Source organism: Dasypus novemcinctus, chromosome 10, assembly GCF_030445035.2.
Source record: "Dasypus novemcinctus isolate mDasNov1 chromosome 10, mDasNov1.1.hap2, whole genome shotgun sequence".
Taxonomy (NCBI): domain Eukaryota; kingdom Metazoa; phylum Chordata; class Mammalia; order Cingulata; family Dasypodidae; genus Dasypus; species Dasypus novemcinctus.
Genome location: NC_080682.1, coordinates 57,585,253 through 57,600,653, shown reverse-complemented (window position 1 = coordinate 57,600,653; position 15,401 = coordinate 57,585,253). Strand labels below are relative to the sequence as shown.

Sequence of the window (15,401 nt, the reverse complement as noted above, 5' to 3'; positions counted from 1 at the left end):
GGCCCACACACTTACTGATCTCCCTCAAGGATCTTACCTGGACAAGGGTTTCAATCTCTGGACCCGGTAGCCCCAGCAAAAATAGCCCGAATGGGATCTGGGGCTACGAATACCATCACCCCAGCACTGAGGGCTCCTGGTCCCTCCTGAAAGGGTCTGGTGGGTCAAGGCCACCAACCGGCCTGCCCCAGGCTGGGGGTCTGGGGTGGACCTTGGTAGGCACATCTCTCCTTGCAATACCCAAGCAAGCAGCATGGAAGGGGCTTCTTGGAATCCTCTTGCTTCCCTTGCACAGAAGGGTTCATCCTCCAAGAGGGGAAGAGTAGGGAGAGAAGAAGATCAAATCCAGCCAACCACAAAGCCACCAAGCTGGACTACTGGGACAGGACCTTCTAGGCCACAAGCTCTGTCCTCTCCAGCTTCCTTCTGTACGTGCTTTCCTTGTTCCCCTTCCCTGGCTCCTTCCTGTCTCTCCTGGGTACCATGTTCCCTCTTGCCACATGGTCACTGCATATGCTGTTTCCTCTGTCTAACAACAACCACCACCACCACCAATGATATAATAGCTAATACTTATATAGCACTTGCTGGGGCCCAGGTACAGTTCAAAGATAGCAGGCATGTCAGACCCTCACACTTCCCAGGTGCCTGCAGGGACTCAATGTCAGTTGTCCACAGTCTCTGGGCCTTGGAGAGGTTAAGTGACTGACTGCAGGTTCTAAAATCAGAGTGGCAAGCTAGATCTCAAATGTGGGTCTTTAAATAGCAATTCACTCCCCAGTTAGGGCCTTTCTGAGCAGCTAACAAATCATTATGACACCAGCCATTTCTCAGCTCCATCCCAAGCTGGACTCTGGGTAGGCCGCCCACTTCCTCCTGGCTTAGCAGCCTGAGTATGAGCAGGCCCCAAACATCTCAGGTCTGCTTTCCTCCATGAAGGGCACCATGCAGGACGCAAGAGGCCAAAAGGACTGGTTTGGGGATAGGTGGCCCATAGCCATTCCCAGTCTTCCTACCTAGCCACTCCTCAGGGTATGGCAGAGGCTAAAGATGACGATGGTGGGTATACTCTGGAATGGTACCTGGGGAACTCAAAACCCTCCAGCACCTGAGGCTCTGGTGCAGAGAATTGGTTCACCTCCTTCCTGGCTACCAAGCACCATTAACCACGTCTGTCTCACTCCATCTTTTCTGCTGCATGATGTTTGCTTCCAACAGTTTGGTTGGTGAGCTGGCCGATCCCCTGCCTTCCGGTATGTTGTACAGCCTTTCTCCCCACTTCTCCAGAAAGCACCTGGGGGATGATGACCAAGGAGGTATCTTCCATCTGGGGTGCTATTCCCGCTATTCCACCCTCTGTCTCCAGGCATGACTGGCAGGGGCCACAGTTAGCCAAATGGTTGTCCATTCTCTCCAGACCTCTGGGCAGGGAGACGCCACCATCTCCCTTGGCAACCTTGGATCCCTGACGAAAGCTCTTTCACTTTCTGGGCTTGGTGTCAGTGATGACAAATCTGCAGGGCAGCAGCTGTGACTAATCCTGAGTTTTAGACCCTGCCTCATACCCACTTGTGCCTGTGACACAGAGCTGCTGTCTGTGAAAAAGGCAGCTTGGAAGGGTAGGGAGGTTCCTGCTGCCCCGCTTTTCCAGGCTGATGAGGGAGGTACCCAGGAGAGAAGAGGCAGGTGGGGCTGCAGTGGCCCAAAGGCCAGGGCCCACCCAGGTTTTCTTAGAGCTTCAGAACCAGGTCTCAGCAGCTAGTTGGGAAAGCCATAGCCTGGCACAGTAAAAGCCAAGGGCTTTGAAGTCAGAGAGACCTGGTTCAAATCTAGCCCACCACTGACCATGGAGTGACTTATGGCCTCATGTCCTCATCTGTAAACTGGAGGTGATAATACCATCCTTGCTGACTTATTGTGGGACAGGAGAAAAACAAATACAGGGAGGCAAAATGCCTTCTCCATATGTTGTCTCATTTCACCCTCAAGAGGAACCCTGCCCACTGGAGTTATTTAGCCCCACTTTCCAGGCAAGGAGTCTGAGGTGTGGAGGGCAATGGGGCATGCACTGGGTCCCTAGGTGGGATTCTGGAGTCTGAACCCAGGTCTCCTCCAAAGCCTGTGCCTTTCTCGGTGGTGCTGCCAGGCTACTGTAGGCAGAGGATGGAAGGCCCCACTTGCCACCACAAGCTCTTGCTATTTCTGTGACTCCCTTCCTCCCAACCAACTCCCACCTCCTCTCTGAAACCAAGAACAGGAAGTTCTGGGGAGGAAGGTCCTTAAGGAGAGCCATTAAGGCCACACTAAATAGTACTGAAGGAGCAGGCGGCTCAGCTGGGCACGTCACGTCACAGTGAGCTTCATGGGAAAGGGATGAATGCATATCCTCTCCCGTCATCAGCGTGGATGTGGTCACATGCAAACCCTGATCAGAAGGAATCAGGGAGGTTTCTTCAAAGCAGTATATATGCATGCACATCAGCTGAGCAGAGACTTGAGCGGCACCCATGCTGCCAAACAGAGCTACTCAACCCATGCGTGCTGGACAGCGAAGACGCCACTGCATCCCAAACAGGCCCAGCCAGCCATCAAGCCCCCAAAAGGAGGACCTCTGGGCCCAGGCACCCAACGTCCCACCTGGAATAAGAGGCTCTATTCAATTCTAGCCGGGTGGACTCAGTCCCCAACGATTCTGAGGTGGGATAGAGGGAGGAGCTTCACGGGAATGAGGAAAAGAGACAGGGTGGGGGGAGGGGGAGAGAGACGTCCCCAAACTCATGAGAGCAAAGCTCTGTCATGCTAGAGCCCCAGGAATTCCAGCTACCTCTTTGCACAAGGAGAGGGTTTCCCCCAGAGCTTGGACGAGGACCAGAGGGCCGGGGTGCCTCGAGAGCACGTGGGGCCCAGCCCAGCTGCAGGGACACTATATGCATTCAGTCCGTCTGTCTGTCCACCTCCTCCCCCGACCCTGTAAGGCTGGCCAGGCTCTCCCAGGCCATCGAGGGGAGGGGGCCTGGCTGCTTGCCCAGGGGTTTTGTGGGTGTCCTCCTTTTACTGCCTTTTTTGAAAAGGTTTGTTCTAACAACGGTTCCAATTTCCCATGTGTTTAACACCCCGTTGAAATGATTTGTGGAAAACACCTTTGCTATATGTTTCTCTGTGCCACAGCATGGTTTTTATTCAGATATTTAAATACATACACGCGTGTATGTTACCATTCAAACTCAGTTGTTACAACCCTAGACAAACAAATAACTCAGGATATAAAGAAATCCTGATGCTGAGTATCAGGGGTTGTGAATCCTTCCAGGAGGAAATCCAGAGAACAAAGCTACTCCCGCCTGGCGCCAGCAGAAGGGGGGGCCCCTGCCCTGCCCACCCCACAGCTAGGGGCCACGAGCACAGCCAGAGGGCCAAGCAGCCCAGCGCTGGCCGCCCCATGCTCCTGGAGGCCTTAGCACACAGCAGGCCGGCCTCCTCCGCCCCAGAGGCTTTCCTTGCCCTTCCTCCTTCCCAGCCAACTCCTGCAGCCACATCAATTAGAGACAAAGCAGAGACCCCGGGGGCTCAGGGCCTGCTCTCAGGCCCCCTCCCTGCTGCACGCTTCCCCCAGGACACCGGGGCCTGGCCCACCGCCGGCTCGGCTCCAGGTCAGGCCCAGGGCAACCCACCCCAGCCCTGCGTTCACTTCCATCTCCCAGAGAAATGAAAATAATGACGAAACAACAATGATCCAGCTGTACGGACAGCAATGGAAACATTTGCTGGGAATCGACCGCGTGTGGGCGGGGCCACTAACGCCTTCCGACTCTCTTAACAACTGAGGCAACGGTGGTCACGAGCACGGCCCGTGTGACCCTGGCAGGTTACTGAAGGTCTCCGTACCTCTACTTCCTCATCTGTCGGGTGCTGAAACGCGCAGACACCAGGCTTCCTAACGAGGCCGAGTCTCTCCCCTCCCTGAACCCTTGGGCACCAGCTCTGGGGCCCGCAGAGGGACCCTGCCTCTGGGGGACATGCGGTGGCCTCCCGGAGAGACTCATGCAGCACATGTGGCCCTCTGGGCAGACTATGAAAAAGCATTCTGAGGACGAGCGGACTTTTAAAAAGAGGGCTCCCCGAGTAGGAAAACAAGGCCCCCGGGCTGACATGCCCCATGCACAGACAACGTGGTGAGCAACCCAGCCCCGCTCGTGCCCCTTACCACGTCCCTCATGGGGTGCACAACCTGTACATCCGTTCTTGGTGGCCCTGCCCCTCAGCTAAGAAAGGGCTGAGACTCTATGGAGAGAGGATGAGGCCCGGGGAGGGCCTGGATTCCGGGGCAGCTCGACTACCAGCCCGCTGGCTAAGAAAGAGCCCGCCACAATGTCCTTGCCTGTAAAATGACTGGATGGGGCAAAAACGCTGAGGACCCCTCACGATGACACAACAGTGACGCCAGCGTCATTGAAAGAGGTGACGGCTACCACACCCCTCAGCCACTGTCCTATGTGCTTTTTCTCAGAGCACTAGCTCACTCGGCTCTCACCACCGCCTTCCCAGGTAGGAAGGAATACCTCGTTTTCTAAGGGGCAAACGAACACTCAGAGCGCCCCAGCTAGAGAGCTCAGGCCGGCAGCCCCGGACGGCACCCGAAGCCCACACCCCGGGCCTCCGTCCAGCTGGGCCTCGGCCCATGCCAGCCCATGCCACCTCTCTGCCGGCATGTAGGCTGCTCGTGTTCAGGTGCTGGGCTCTTTCTCTCCATGAGTCTTCTGTCAGCCAGCCCGTCCGTCCGTCAGCACACATCCAGGACCGCAGCCCCCCAGGTGCTTGGCCCGTGGGAGATGCCTACCGTTCATTGTTCAGGGTCATTCTCGGAGGGTCCAGGTTGGGGTTCTCCATGGACTCCATCTGTGGACAGCGCAGGAAGTAGTAGAGCGTGTGGAGGGCGTCGGGGGACCAGGTGATGGGCTGCGGCAGCTGGCGGACCTGGCGGGCAGGGCTGGCGCCGGGACACAGCGGGTGGCGCCCCTGCATGTGGTGCATGGCCCTGGAGACCAGGTCACCTGGGAGGGCAGACAGGGAGGGAGGGAAACAAAGAAAATGTCTTCCAAGGATGTTTGCAGCGGAAGAGAAACAGCTCCCTTCATGTATAATTATTGTTTACCCCTGAGCCAACAGGCGGAGGTTGAAACTGTCACCTAGATATACAATCGCAATTTACTTTCCCTTTCATTTCCAGTCTCGACTTAACAGCTGAATTAAACACTTGGCAAGGCATCTCCTCCAGAACTTATGCTAATGTGGTTTCTTTTTCAACATCTCTTTCCACCAACCCACAGGCCTCTCCCCAGCTCCTTCACTAAGGGAATCTCTCTCTGCCTCTACTCCCAACCTCTAGCAACCAGCACCTGGCTCTGTGGCAAGTCTCCCCTGTGCTGTTTTGTGTGCAAAGCACCCGGTACTTCAGAAGAGAAGGCGCCACTATGTTCTGTCCCTTTGGCCACCACCTACTGAGTGCTCACTATGGGCCACATACTCAATTCCTTAGAAATATATTTAGTTTGATCCTCCAATATTAGGGGTCAAGTATTATCCCCATTTTATAGATGAAGAAATCGAGACTCACCTGGTAAACAAGCATTGGCTGAAGCTAAGACCCTGCCCTGGGCTCAGGGGTCCAGCATGGATGCAGGTTGAGCTCAGTAGCCAAGGTCACGGGGCTAGTGATTGGTAGAGCTAAGTTTTGAAACCAAGCCTGCTGGACTCCAAAGACCGTGAGCTTCAGAGACCCAAGCTACCGCCCCGCCCCCACCCCGCAGCCTGTGGGGGTCCTCAGGTTCCCATATCCTGTACTGTGCTTCTGCTCCAGTCAAGTCTTTTCAATATTCTATCAGCCCCAGACAGGAAACATCCCATCATTGTGCGAGGCCACAATGCTGAGAAAGGATGGGCTGAAACCGCCACAGGCACCTGCAGGCACCTCCGCTCTTGAAAAGTGGTGCCTTCCCCCCTCCTGAGGCCTGAGAACACAGGGGGTGCCCCCTTGGGCCACCCTCAACAACCCCCCCCCCCACCTTGTGCATTCCTTACAGATAGCCATCATTTCCACAGGGAGCCTTGAGACACAGCTAAACCCAAGGTGGGAGAAAAGGGCATTGCTTTAGGTTGTCCAGTGAAGTCACTAAGTGTATGCCAGAACCAGTTCATTTATTCAGTTAGCCTCCTTGCTGCGGCTTCTGTGAGTCTAGAACTGGCCTGCAGGCTCCATTCCATTGTGCCCCCAGCAGCCTGCACAGCGTCCGCTGCCTAACAGGTGCTCAGCAAACACTTGGCAAATGAGTGAATAAATAGCTTTATGTATTTATTTCCATTTAAAATACAATCTCTAGTGGAGCTGGACTTAAGCCCAGTAGCTGCACATTCTCCCCCCCAGAGCCATGGCGACTGTGTTTGGCTTCAAAGCAGCGACAAATGGCAACCTGGAATTGGAGTTCCCCTCTAGGAAAGGGTCTTCCTCGTCCCCCTCCACGGCCAGCCTGGCCCCAGGGCCTCTCTGCCTCTCTGTGCAGTTGTAGCTCAGTTACCCCTGGGCCAGGAGGGCTGAGGCAGTGAATTGCTGAGACCTGGCTCTCATTCCCAGGCTCTGATTTAATTCACCCGGGGCAGCATCCAGGCATCTGTACTTTGTAAAGGCTCCTCGGGGAGCCTAACGTCCAGTCAGGTAAAATAAGAGCATGGATTTCAGAGTCAGATGTGTCTGGCCTCAAACCTCGGCTCTGAGACTTCTGCCCTGATGTGAAGTTCCTCATCTGAGCCTCTGTATCCTCATATATAAAATGGAGACAATAGTGTCTTCCCTACAGGCTTTAAGAATTCAAAGAAATAGGAAGAGTTCTCGGCACAGAGTGCCAGTCAAGGCACAGAGAACACTCATCAGTGTACTTTTCCTCCCCTTCAGCCCTGCAGACACGCCTGTGCTCTTTCTTCCAGGGCCTCTGCAGCAGTCAGGCACTGCCCCGCATTTCCCAGGCAAGGAGGAGTCTGAGCCCGGAAATGCCCATCCCAGCCCTGCCCTCTTGGCTCCAGGGTGGTAGAAACTGGCATTAATAACCACGAGGCCTACCCATCTCCCAGCAGCGGGCTGTTCAGCTAAGTCAGCCCCAGTAAGCTGAACCTGGCTCCAGGTCTCAATGTCCCAACTCTTGGCTGGATGCAGGACAAGGAGGAGAAGCAGATGGCATATGACAGCATCAAAGAGAAATCTTGTTGAAACATCATTTCAAAGTCTTGACAAGGTAGATCTTATTATCGTTAAGTACTTTTATTATTGTTTAATTGTTATTGGTGCAGAACCCTTTGGCAGCACAATTGTAGCCAGAAAGCAGGTGAGAAAAATAAAGAAAACAATGGAAGTGCCACCGAAGGGTTTCTTAACTAACTAAGGGAGCCCAGGAAGAGAGACCCCAGGAAACAAGAACAAGGTTCAGAGAAACCTCGAAGGCAGCAGAAGGCAGCTGGAGAAGAGGACCCAGGCCTCTCGGCTCCAGGCCCTCCTGAGACCCGAGAGACAGACACAGGCCTCTGGACAACCCGGACCAGCATCTAAAAGGTGACCCTGCTCTGCAACCCGTGTTTACTGTAGAAGAAATCAGCCGGGTGATTCCCCCTCTGCCACCTTATATTTTCTATGGTCCATCAGAGAGGAAAAAAAAGAGACCTACAATAAAAGCTCTGTGCCGCTGATAAGGATAGAAGTGGTCACAGAAGAACACAGCGAATGGACACAGAGCAGACACCTGGGGGGGGGGAATAAAAAATAAATAAATAAAAGCTCTGTACATCTGACAATCACCCTGTAAGGGAAGTATTTCCTTTATAGATGAGGAAACAGGTTCACAGAATTTAAGTGATTTGTTCCAGTTGTACAACTAGGAAGTGGATCAGTCAGGATGTGGGCCCCCATTTCCCAAACTATGTTCTTGATGACTGCACCACTGCTACTTAGTGGGATCCGCAAACAGTTTCTTACTGGTTCAAAAGTTAGGTTCAAAAATTGAGAGTGAGCTTGAAAAAAACCTTAATGGGAAGTTGACAGATATCTAATAATAAAACATGGACTTGTATTTTGAATGTTTATTTCGTTTTCCTAGAAATTCATTTTTCTTGTGTTTTATAAAAGTTTCAGTCTGCAACAGTGTGTGTGTGGGGGAGGGGGGATGGGGGGTAGAGGGGCCCCTGTTCCTCCACCATGGCTACTTTGAAAAGCACTGATTGATGCTGTAATGAGCTCGTGGTTTCCAATAGGAGCTTCTTCTGAAATTTCCTTGTATTTACCAATCAGCTGAGCCTAAACTGGGATGAAAGTTCAATCTGAAACTCAGACACCCACCAGGTATGGAAAACAAGCCCTCACTCCTTGTCAACTATGGGAGACTTGATTAGAGGTGCTGCAGGTTTCATTCTGGTCTTTCCAAACCTCATTATGAGCTATCAAATAAAAACATCAAGCAGCTCTGAAGCATAGCTCTGTCCTCAAAATGAGGCCTGTAATATCTGGTTGCCTTTAAAAAAGAGATTTTTTTTGTTTATTTCTTATTCTCTCCCTTTTAAATTTTCACAGGTGGAGAGAACTCAAGTACTCAAGCTCTCTGCACAGCTGGACCTGATACAAGAACGAAACCTCTTAACCTACCTGGCAGGCTGGACTTGGCGAGGTGCAGGGAGTTAATGCCCAGAAAAGCCAGGGTGAATGTTTAGATACCAAGAGCTCAGTGCCAGGTATCACTAGCCTTGTTAAGTGCCTTAGTCTTAAAAAGAAAAACTGCAATCTCTGCCTACACCTGTGTCCTCCCTCCTTCATAGTGAGTTAGCAAAATCCTGGTTTCAGAGGGAGGAAGCTGGGGTGACCTGGCTTGTTGTAATATCCATGAAAAGATGCTATAGGGATGCAGCTCCCCTTGCCCAAGGAGTGGCCGGGCCAGGGTGCAGCCAGTCCTACGTGAATTTTAGTAGACAAGCACTGGGTGGGATAGAACTCATCCCTTCACACACACACACATGCACTGCATCAGGAACGGTTCTAAATGCCAGGTGCTGTGGTAGCACTGGGGAGACAGCAGTGGCCAAAACAGGTAATAGTCTCTATTCTCATGAAGCGGACTTTCTAGTCAGAGAATAAACTTCTGGCAATATATAATAAACGTGAACTGGTGATGAGAGCTTTGAATAAAACCAAAGCTATAAGAAGATAGAGCAATAAGGGTGGGTGCCCAGGTATGCCGAGAGCTCAGGGAAGGTGCCATGTGGGCAGAGACTTAAAGAGAGTAAAGGACCAATTTATTGGGGTATCTGGGGACAATGTCCCAGGCAGAGGGAAGAGCTGGTGCAGAGGCCCTGCCCAAAGGGGGAGGGATGCGGTCGGTGGTCAACAAGAGTAGCAGGTGAGGAGGCCAGGCCACGTGTGGGACCTTTGGCTCCGGTGAGGATTTTGGATTTTACCGGGTGAGTTGACTGGGGGTGAGGGCTGAGGCACAGAGGACTGGACTGACCTGACTTATGTTTGAAGAGGCCCAGGCTGGGACTGAGTTGGTAGCAGTGCAGGTGGTAAAGGGGCCGGCTGAAATCCTGGAGTCTTGGAAGGTAGATGGGGAGCAGGTGCAGCTCAAGTGGCTGAGCACCTACTTCCCATGTACAAGGTCCCCGGCTCGACACATAGACAAGGTAGAACCGATACGACTTGCTCCCCGGGCTGAGTGGTAAGCACAGAATGATGACGAGCCCTTCGTGCTGAGTGCGGCTCCCCTCCTGCCTGCCTGCCACAGCGTGGAGGCCGCCCGGAGAAAGGGCTAGGGCTCGACCTCACCTGCCCCGAGAGGCCGGGGGCTGGACCGCCGGCCCCATCTAGGAAGCCCTCGGCACAAAGCAGTTAAGAGTCTGGCCGCTGAAGCCAGGCCTGCGAGGCAGCGAGTGCCTGCTCCCATCCTTATTAGCCACATGACGGGGGAAATCACTGCTCTTCTCTTAAGCCGCTGTTCCCGCACCAGGGAGTTTTCGTCAGGAGTAAAGGAGATAATGTGAATAAGGGGGTTCACGTGGTACCTTGCACACAGGAAGTGCTCGGTTAATGTTAAAAGAAAAATTAAACCAAGGTGCTCTCCAGTGGACTGAGAGTTCTAAGTGTGTCCCTCCCTGTTCTCAGGGGAGGAGAGTTCACCAAAGCACAGACTGTGCACAGCCCGAGTCAGTCCACTGTCCAGAAGATAGGTGCCGGAGGAGGTCGAGCCCACTTCCAGCAGGGCCCTTCCGAGGGGCAGATGGCCCAGGTGGCCACACACCAGCCTTGCCTACTGAGATGCCACCAGGAGACAGAAAGCTGGAGTCTCATTTCTCTCCCAGGCCTGTTATGAATCTGTTCTGTGACCTTGAACTTGGCACCTTCATTTCCCATCCTGGGGAGGGGGAGGAAGGATGGAGGCGGGGAGGAAGCTGTGTCCTGAAGAAACAGAAAGGATGACTATTGATCGTTCAGGGGCCAGAAAGCCCAAAGAAGTGATAAATGGGAAAGGCTGGAGCAGAGTGAAACTCCATCTCCATGCTGTGGGCGACAACCCTGGTACATGCCCCTGTCCTCCATGGGGTGGCCCCATGACAGAGTGAAGGAGAACTAAGCGGGCAGAGTGTGGTCTGATTACTCAGATAATGAGGGGTAACAAAAAGGAGACACGAGGGATGCAGGGGTTCATGTCTCCTAACGCTATTTTGAAACAGCTGTCAAGTGTAAAGACATAGACCAAGGGAAGCGGACTTGGCCCAGTGGTTAGGGCATCCGCCTACCACAGGGGAGACCCAAGGTTCAAACCCAGGACATCCTTGACCCGTGTGGAGCTGGCCCATGCACAGAGCTGATGTGCGCAAGGAGTGCCCTGCCATGCAGGGGTGCCCCCGCGTAGGGGAGCCCCACGTGCAAGGAGTGCGCCCCGTAAGGAGAGCCGCCCATCACAAAAGAAAGCGCAGTCTGCCCAGGAGTGGCGCTGCACACACAGAGAGCTGATGCAGCAAGATGATGCAAAAAGAGACACAGATTCCAGGTGCCACTGATAAGGATATAAGCGGTCACAGAAGAACACACAGCAAATGGACGGAGAGCAGACAACTGGGGGGGAGGGGAGAGGAAAGAAAGACATAGACCAAAGGGTCACCTGTGCTCCCTAGAGCCCCGACGTGCCGTGACGCCCCCTGCAGGGGCTGGGCAGCACTGGGCAGCACTGCAGGAGCAGCGTTGCAGGGGCAGCGTTGCAGGGGCAGCCCGAGGACTGGACTCACTCAACCACACCCTTTCAGTCACAGTAGTTCTGCTTTTTCCTTTTTCTATATTGAGGTTTCAGGGTTGGTTTCCTGACTTGGCCCAGACATCTGTGAATTCAGAGCTTCTGAGCCAGGCAGGTAAATCGAATGAATGAAAGGGGCCAGTGAGACGGTAACAAGGGCCATGGCAACGTCGGGAATGCCCACTGTCCACTTAGGTGGGCACGGGGTACAATGCTGCTAGAGCATCTGATTTTTCAAGAGAACTCAGAAATCCGAACCCGCATGTGATTAAGTTAACAGGCTGGCCCAACCAAATATGCGTGGGGTCCACCAGTCTGCAATCCCTAGCCCAGAAGGACGGAGCCCTCGGGGAGGGCAAGAAGCGTGGAGGAGGAGCGCAGAAGGCGGGCGCTCCCTGCCTGCCCCTGAGCAGCTCGCGCCACTGTCCCGCTGCCCGCGGATTCCACACTCACTCAGCTCTGAGATGCTCCCCACACAGGTGGCCAGGAGGGACTGCTCCAGGGTCCGGAGCTCCAGCTGGGCGTAGGCGTTGGCCTGCTCGTCCTGGCCCAGGTCGCCGCCGTTGTAGGGGCTGAAGTACGCCGGGAGGGAAAGGACACCTGTGGGGGAGAAGAGGCAGGCAGGTCACCCCAGGAAACGAGAAGAGCATCCACTCCCCGTCACAGCCCACTGCGGGCAGGTCTCAGGGGTGACCCCATCTCCTGGGACAGCAGGGGTCAACAGGCAAATCCCGTTGAGCCTCCAGCACACTGGACTTTTCACTGTGCGTGGTGCTCTGGGGTCCAGAAGGAGGAGTGGCCCGGGTGTGGCTGTGGGTTTAAGCGAACGGTGACCAGCCTTTCCGGGAGCTGCTCAGCGCGGGCCATACAAGAACTCATCCGTCCATTTGCTCACTTATGCCTTCATTTGACTTACATTTACAGAATGCCTGACTTGGCCCAGGTACAGGGGACTATGCCCAGGGTTCTGGGGTGACAGAGACCTGGTTTTGGAGTACAGGGGATGGGGCGCTGAGGATGGCTGAGTGGGGCGGGAGTGCCCACCCGGCCAGCCCCCAGAGCAGGGCCACCCTGAGGCCTCGCACTCCCCCGTGCTGCTCCCTTTCCTCCTTCAAGCCAGAGAGGAAGGGATGCCGCCTTCTTCGCTCCAGGAAGGGGTGTGTCCCAGCCTCTGGCCAAGTCCAATTAGTGTTTTTCATTAACACTGCAGCAGCAGAGGAGCAGAACTATCCGCACCACTCCCAGAGGGTCACAGCTTATGAACTTCTCCAACTTGCTCGGTGGTTTCTTAGAAAGCACCAGAAAAGCAAAATCAGACTGGTTTAAAATTACATGTTGGTTCTTAAAAGCATGTGGCCATGGGTATTTTAGTTACAATCAGAACCTAGAATAGGGACTCCTAGCTTTTGGTAACTGTTGTTTCTTTGATGAATCTACTTTGTCCCGGCTTGTTTTTTTTTTAATTAAAGAAAAATTCCCATAGGAATTTAATCAACCGTGTTTGGAGGAAAATCTCTTACAATTCCTTGGAAAAAAAACTGGAGAGACCCTGGGATGTGGCCGAATCTGGGTTGGAATTCCCAATTCTGAACACGAGTGAGTTAATGGTGATGACAGGTGGGGCAGCGGAGGACAAGACAGCAGAGCCAGAAGGCTGGGGTTTGAAATCTGGCTCTTAACCAATGGTATGACCACAGGTAAGTTAATTAACCACTACATGCCTCAGTTTCCTAATGTGTTAGAACAAAAGTACCCAGCACGTAAGGCTGCTGTGATGATTAGCTGAGCTGTTAGGTGGGAATGCTCGGACCAGTGCCGGGCTTAGTCAGTGCTCTCTGCTGAGTGTCAGTTTACTGTGTGCCCGGAATGCAGGCTTTATTTATGTTATCTTGTTTACTCTTTCCACAACCCTATGAGGTGGGCACTGCTATCCCTACTGATACTGGGGGACTGACATGCAGAGAGTTTGAATAACTTGCTCAAGGTAAGTGGCTGAGCTAGGACTGGAACAGGGTCCGAATGGCTCCAGAACGTGTACACGTACCCAACCCCTCAGGAACCGGAGTCAGCTAACGTGCCACCAACGCTCACCCGAGGAAGACCTCGCTGGTGCCTGTGCCTGTGCCTGTGGCAACACTGCCCTATCACCACTGCCTGTCTCACCCACGCTGAGCCCTGCAGACACACGTGGCATGGCAGTCCTCCCCCTGCCCGGGCGCTGGCAGCGCCACCGAGCAGGCTCAGCCGGCAGTCAGTAGTGCCCTGCCAGCCTGCCCTTCCCATGACCCAGGCCCCCTGCCCTCCTCCACGCTGCTTCCCTGCGCTCTGCCCCCACCCCAACCTCCCTCTGCCCCTCCGGGTGGCAGCTGCCCCTCCCAGCACATCCGGCACTGACTTTGATGCAGCCAGTGCATCAAAGCACTTCCTTAAAGCTGTTTCCGCGGGAGGAGGTGGAGGGCATGATTGGGTTCCCTGTGTCCCCCAAAGCAGAAACCCTCCCTGACAGCTGAGTAACAAAACACATTAGGAAGAGCTGGTTCTAACAAGGAAAATAAACCACCCAGCTGCAAGCTAAAATCCACAGACAGACCAGACAGCCCCAGAGTCCCAGCGCACGCCCGGCTCCTCTTCTTTTCTCCATTATTCATCTACAGAAACCACACTGGAGACATATGGATCAGATTTACAGTGCTTAGGCAAGGGAATCGGAAATTCGGCTGATTTGTCGAAGGATTCCCAGAGAGAAATATTATGTCAATGGCTTTAGTAATAGGAGCTGGCAGTTCCCTTACTAATAGTTCCCATTTTCCCACCCAAAGGGGCTTTCACTTAAATACTATGGCAAAAGTAATTACAAGACTATTATTAATAATAGTAATTGAGAGCATCACAGCTTTTCCATAGGACCTTTTCCTTTTTACAGACTTTTCACATCGAGTAATGCATTCTTCCAGCAAGGCAGGTAGGGCAGTCATGACACCAATAGCAGCAGGTGACTTTTATTGAGGGCTTACTGTGTCCCAGGGACTGTGATAACAACTTTGTGCATTATCACATTTAACCCCTAGGCTCCATGAGGTACGGTTCTCACCCATTTAACAGAGAAAACCAAGGCCCAGGAAAGTTAAGTGCCTTGCCTAAGAGTAAGAAATTGAGGGCTAGAATTTCAATCTCTTGATTCTCAAGCTCCTGAAATGAAATGTTCTAACTTTGGCTACCTTGTCCTCTAGAGAGTTAAGTAGCACCTAGATAGTTGAGCAAAGAGAAGCTCTGTCTGTGACAGGAGGGAATTTGACAGGAGGAAATTCAAAAACTGGAGGAAATATGACTTTCCTTTTAATGGGTCTCCAGGCACCTCCTGCCAAGATCCCAGGAGGCCTTGGATAAATTCTACAGACCAAAGGCCAAATTTCTCATTCTCTCTGCTCTTCCCAGAATGCAATTCCACAGCTTGTCTTCCAAATCTGTGCCTTAAGAATTAAGCCTCCTTTATGTCAGTCCTAAATTCTTCCCTCTCCCAGATGAACCTGTTCCTGAGCAGTTCTTCCTGGAGAGGGAAAATATTTGCTTTAAATTCTCAACACCTTCATGCCTTCTTTTCCTCTACACAAACTCTCAGTTCATGATATGGGCTCAGGGTAAGGTCATTCTGGAACAGGGGATTTCTTAAAAAAAAAAAAAAAAAAGCAAAGAAGAGGGCATCTTTTAATTTTTTCCATTTAGTAAAATCCTTCAGAATGTTTATTTCAGTCATGATGGAAGAGAAAGTGTGCTGCGGTGTTTCCCTTTATGAGTTAACAGACACCCAAAACTGATCCCGAATGAACTCAAGTTACAGAGGGAACCTAGAGGCATCACTGAAACGAATGACTGAGTAGGAAGCAGGAGCAGGAGCGTGTTGTTCAAACAACGCTCCACTTGAATGTGCTCTGCCTGTACGGGAAGCCTCGACATTTCTCAGTCTATACGCAGAACCACGATCTTCCACAGCTCAACTTTTCTCACTCCTACCCAGTCCTCGAGTCTCAGAACTCTTCAACTCATTCCCAAAGCCCCTCCTCCTCCACTGTCCATGTCCACCTAGTT

General features: G+C 52.8%; 1 protein-coding gene across 2 annotated transcripts in view; it reads right to left on the bottom strand.

The window, feature by feature from the left end:
- The window catches only part of ABTB2 (ankyrin repeat and BTB domain containing 2), a 184,837-nt gene that overhangs the window by 37,631 nt on the left and 131,805 nt on the right, over positions 1-15,401 (bottom strand). For both annotated transcript variants that reach the window (XM_058305580.2, XM_058305579.2), the window contains exons 2-3: positions 11,769-11,915; positions 4,838-5,051 (exon numbers count right to left, since the gene is read on the bottom strand). In XM_058305580.2, the coding sequence (XP_058161563.1) occupies positions 4,838-5,051; positions 11,769-11,915 (361 nt within the window). The remainder of the gene's footprint in view (positions 1-4,837; positions 5,052-11,768; positions 11,916-15,401) is intronic.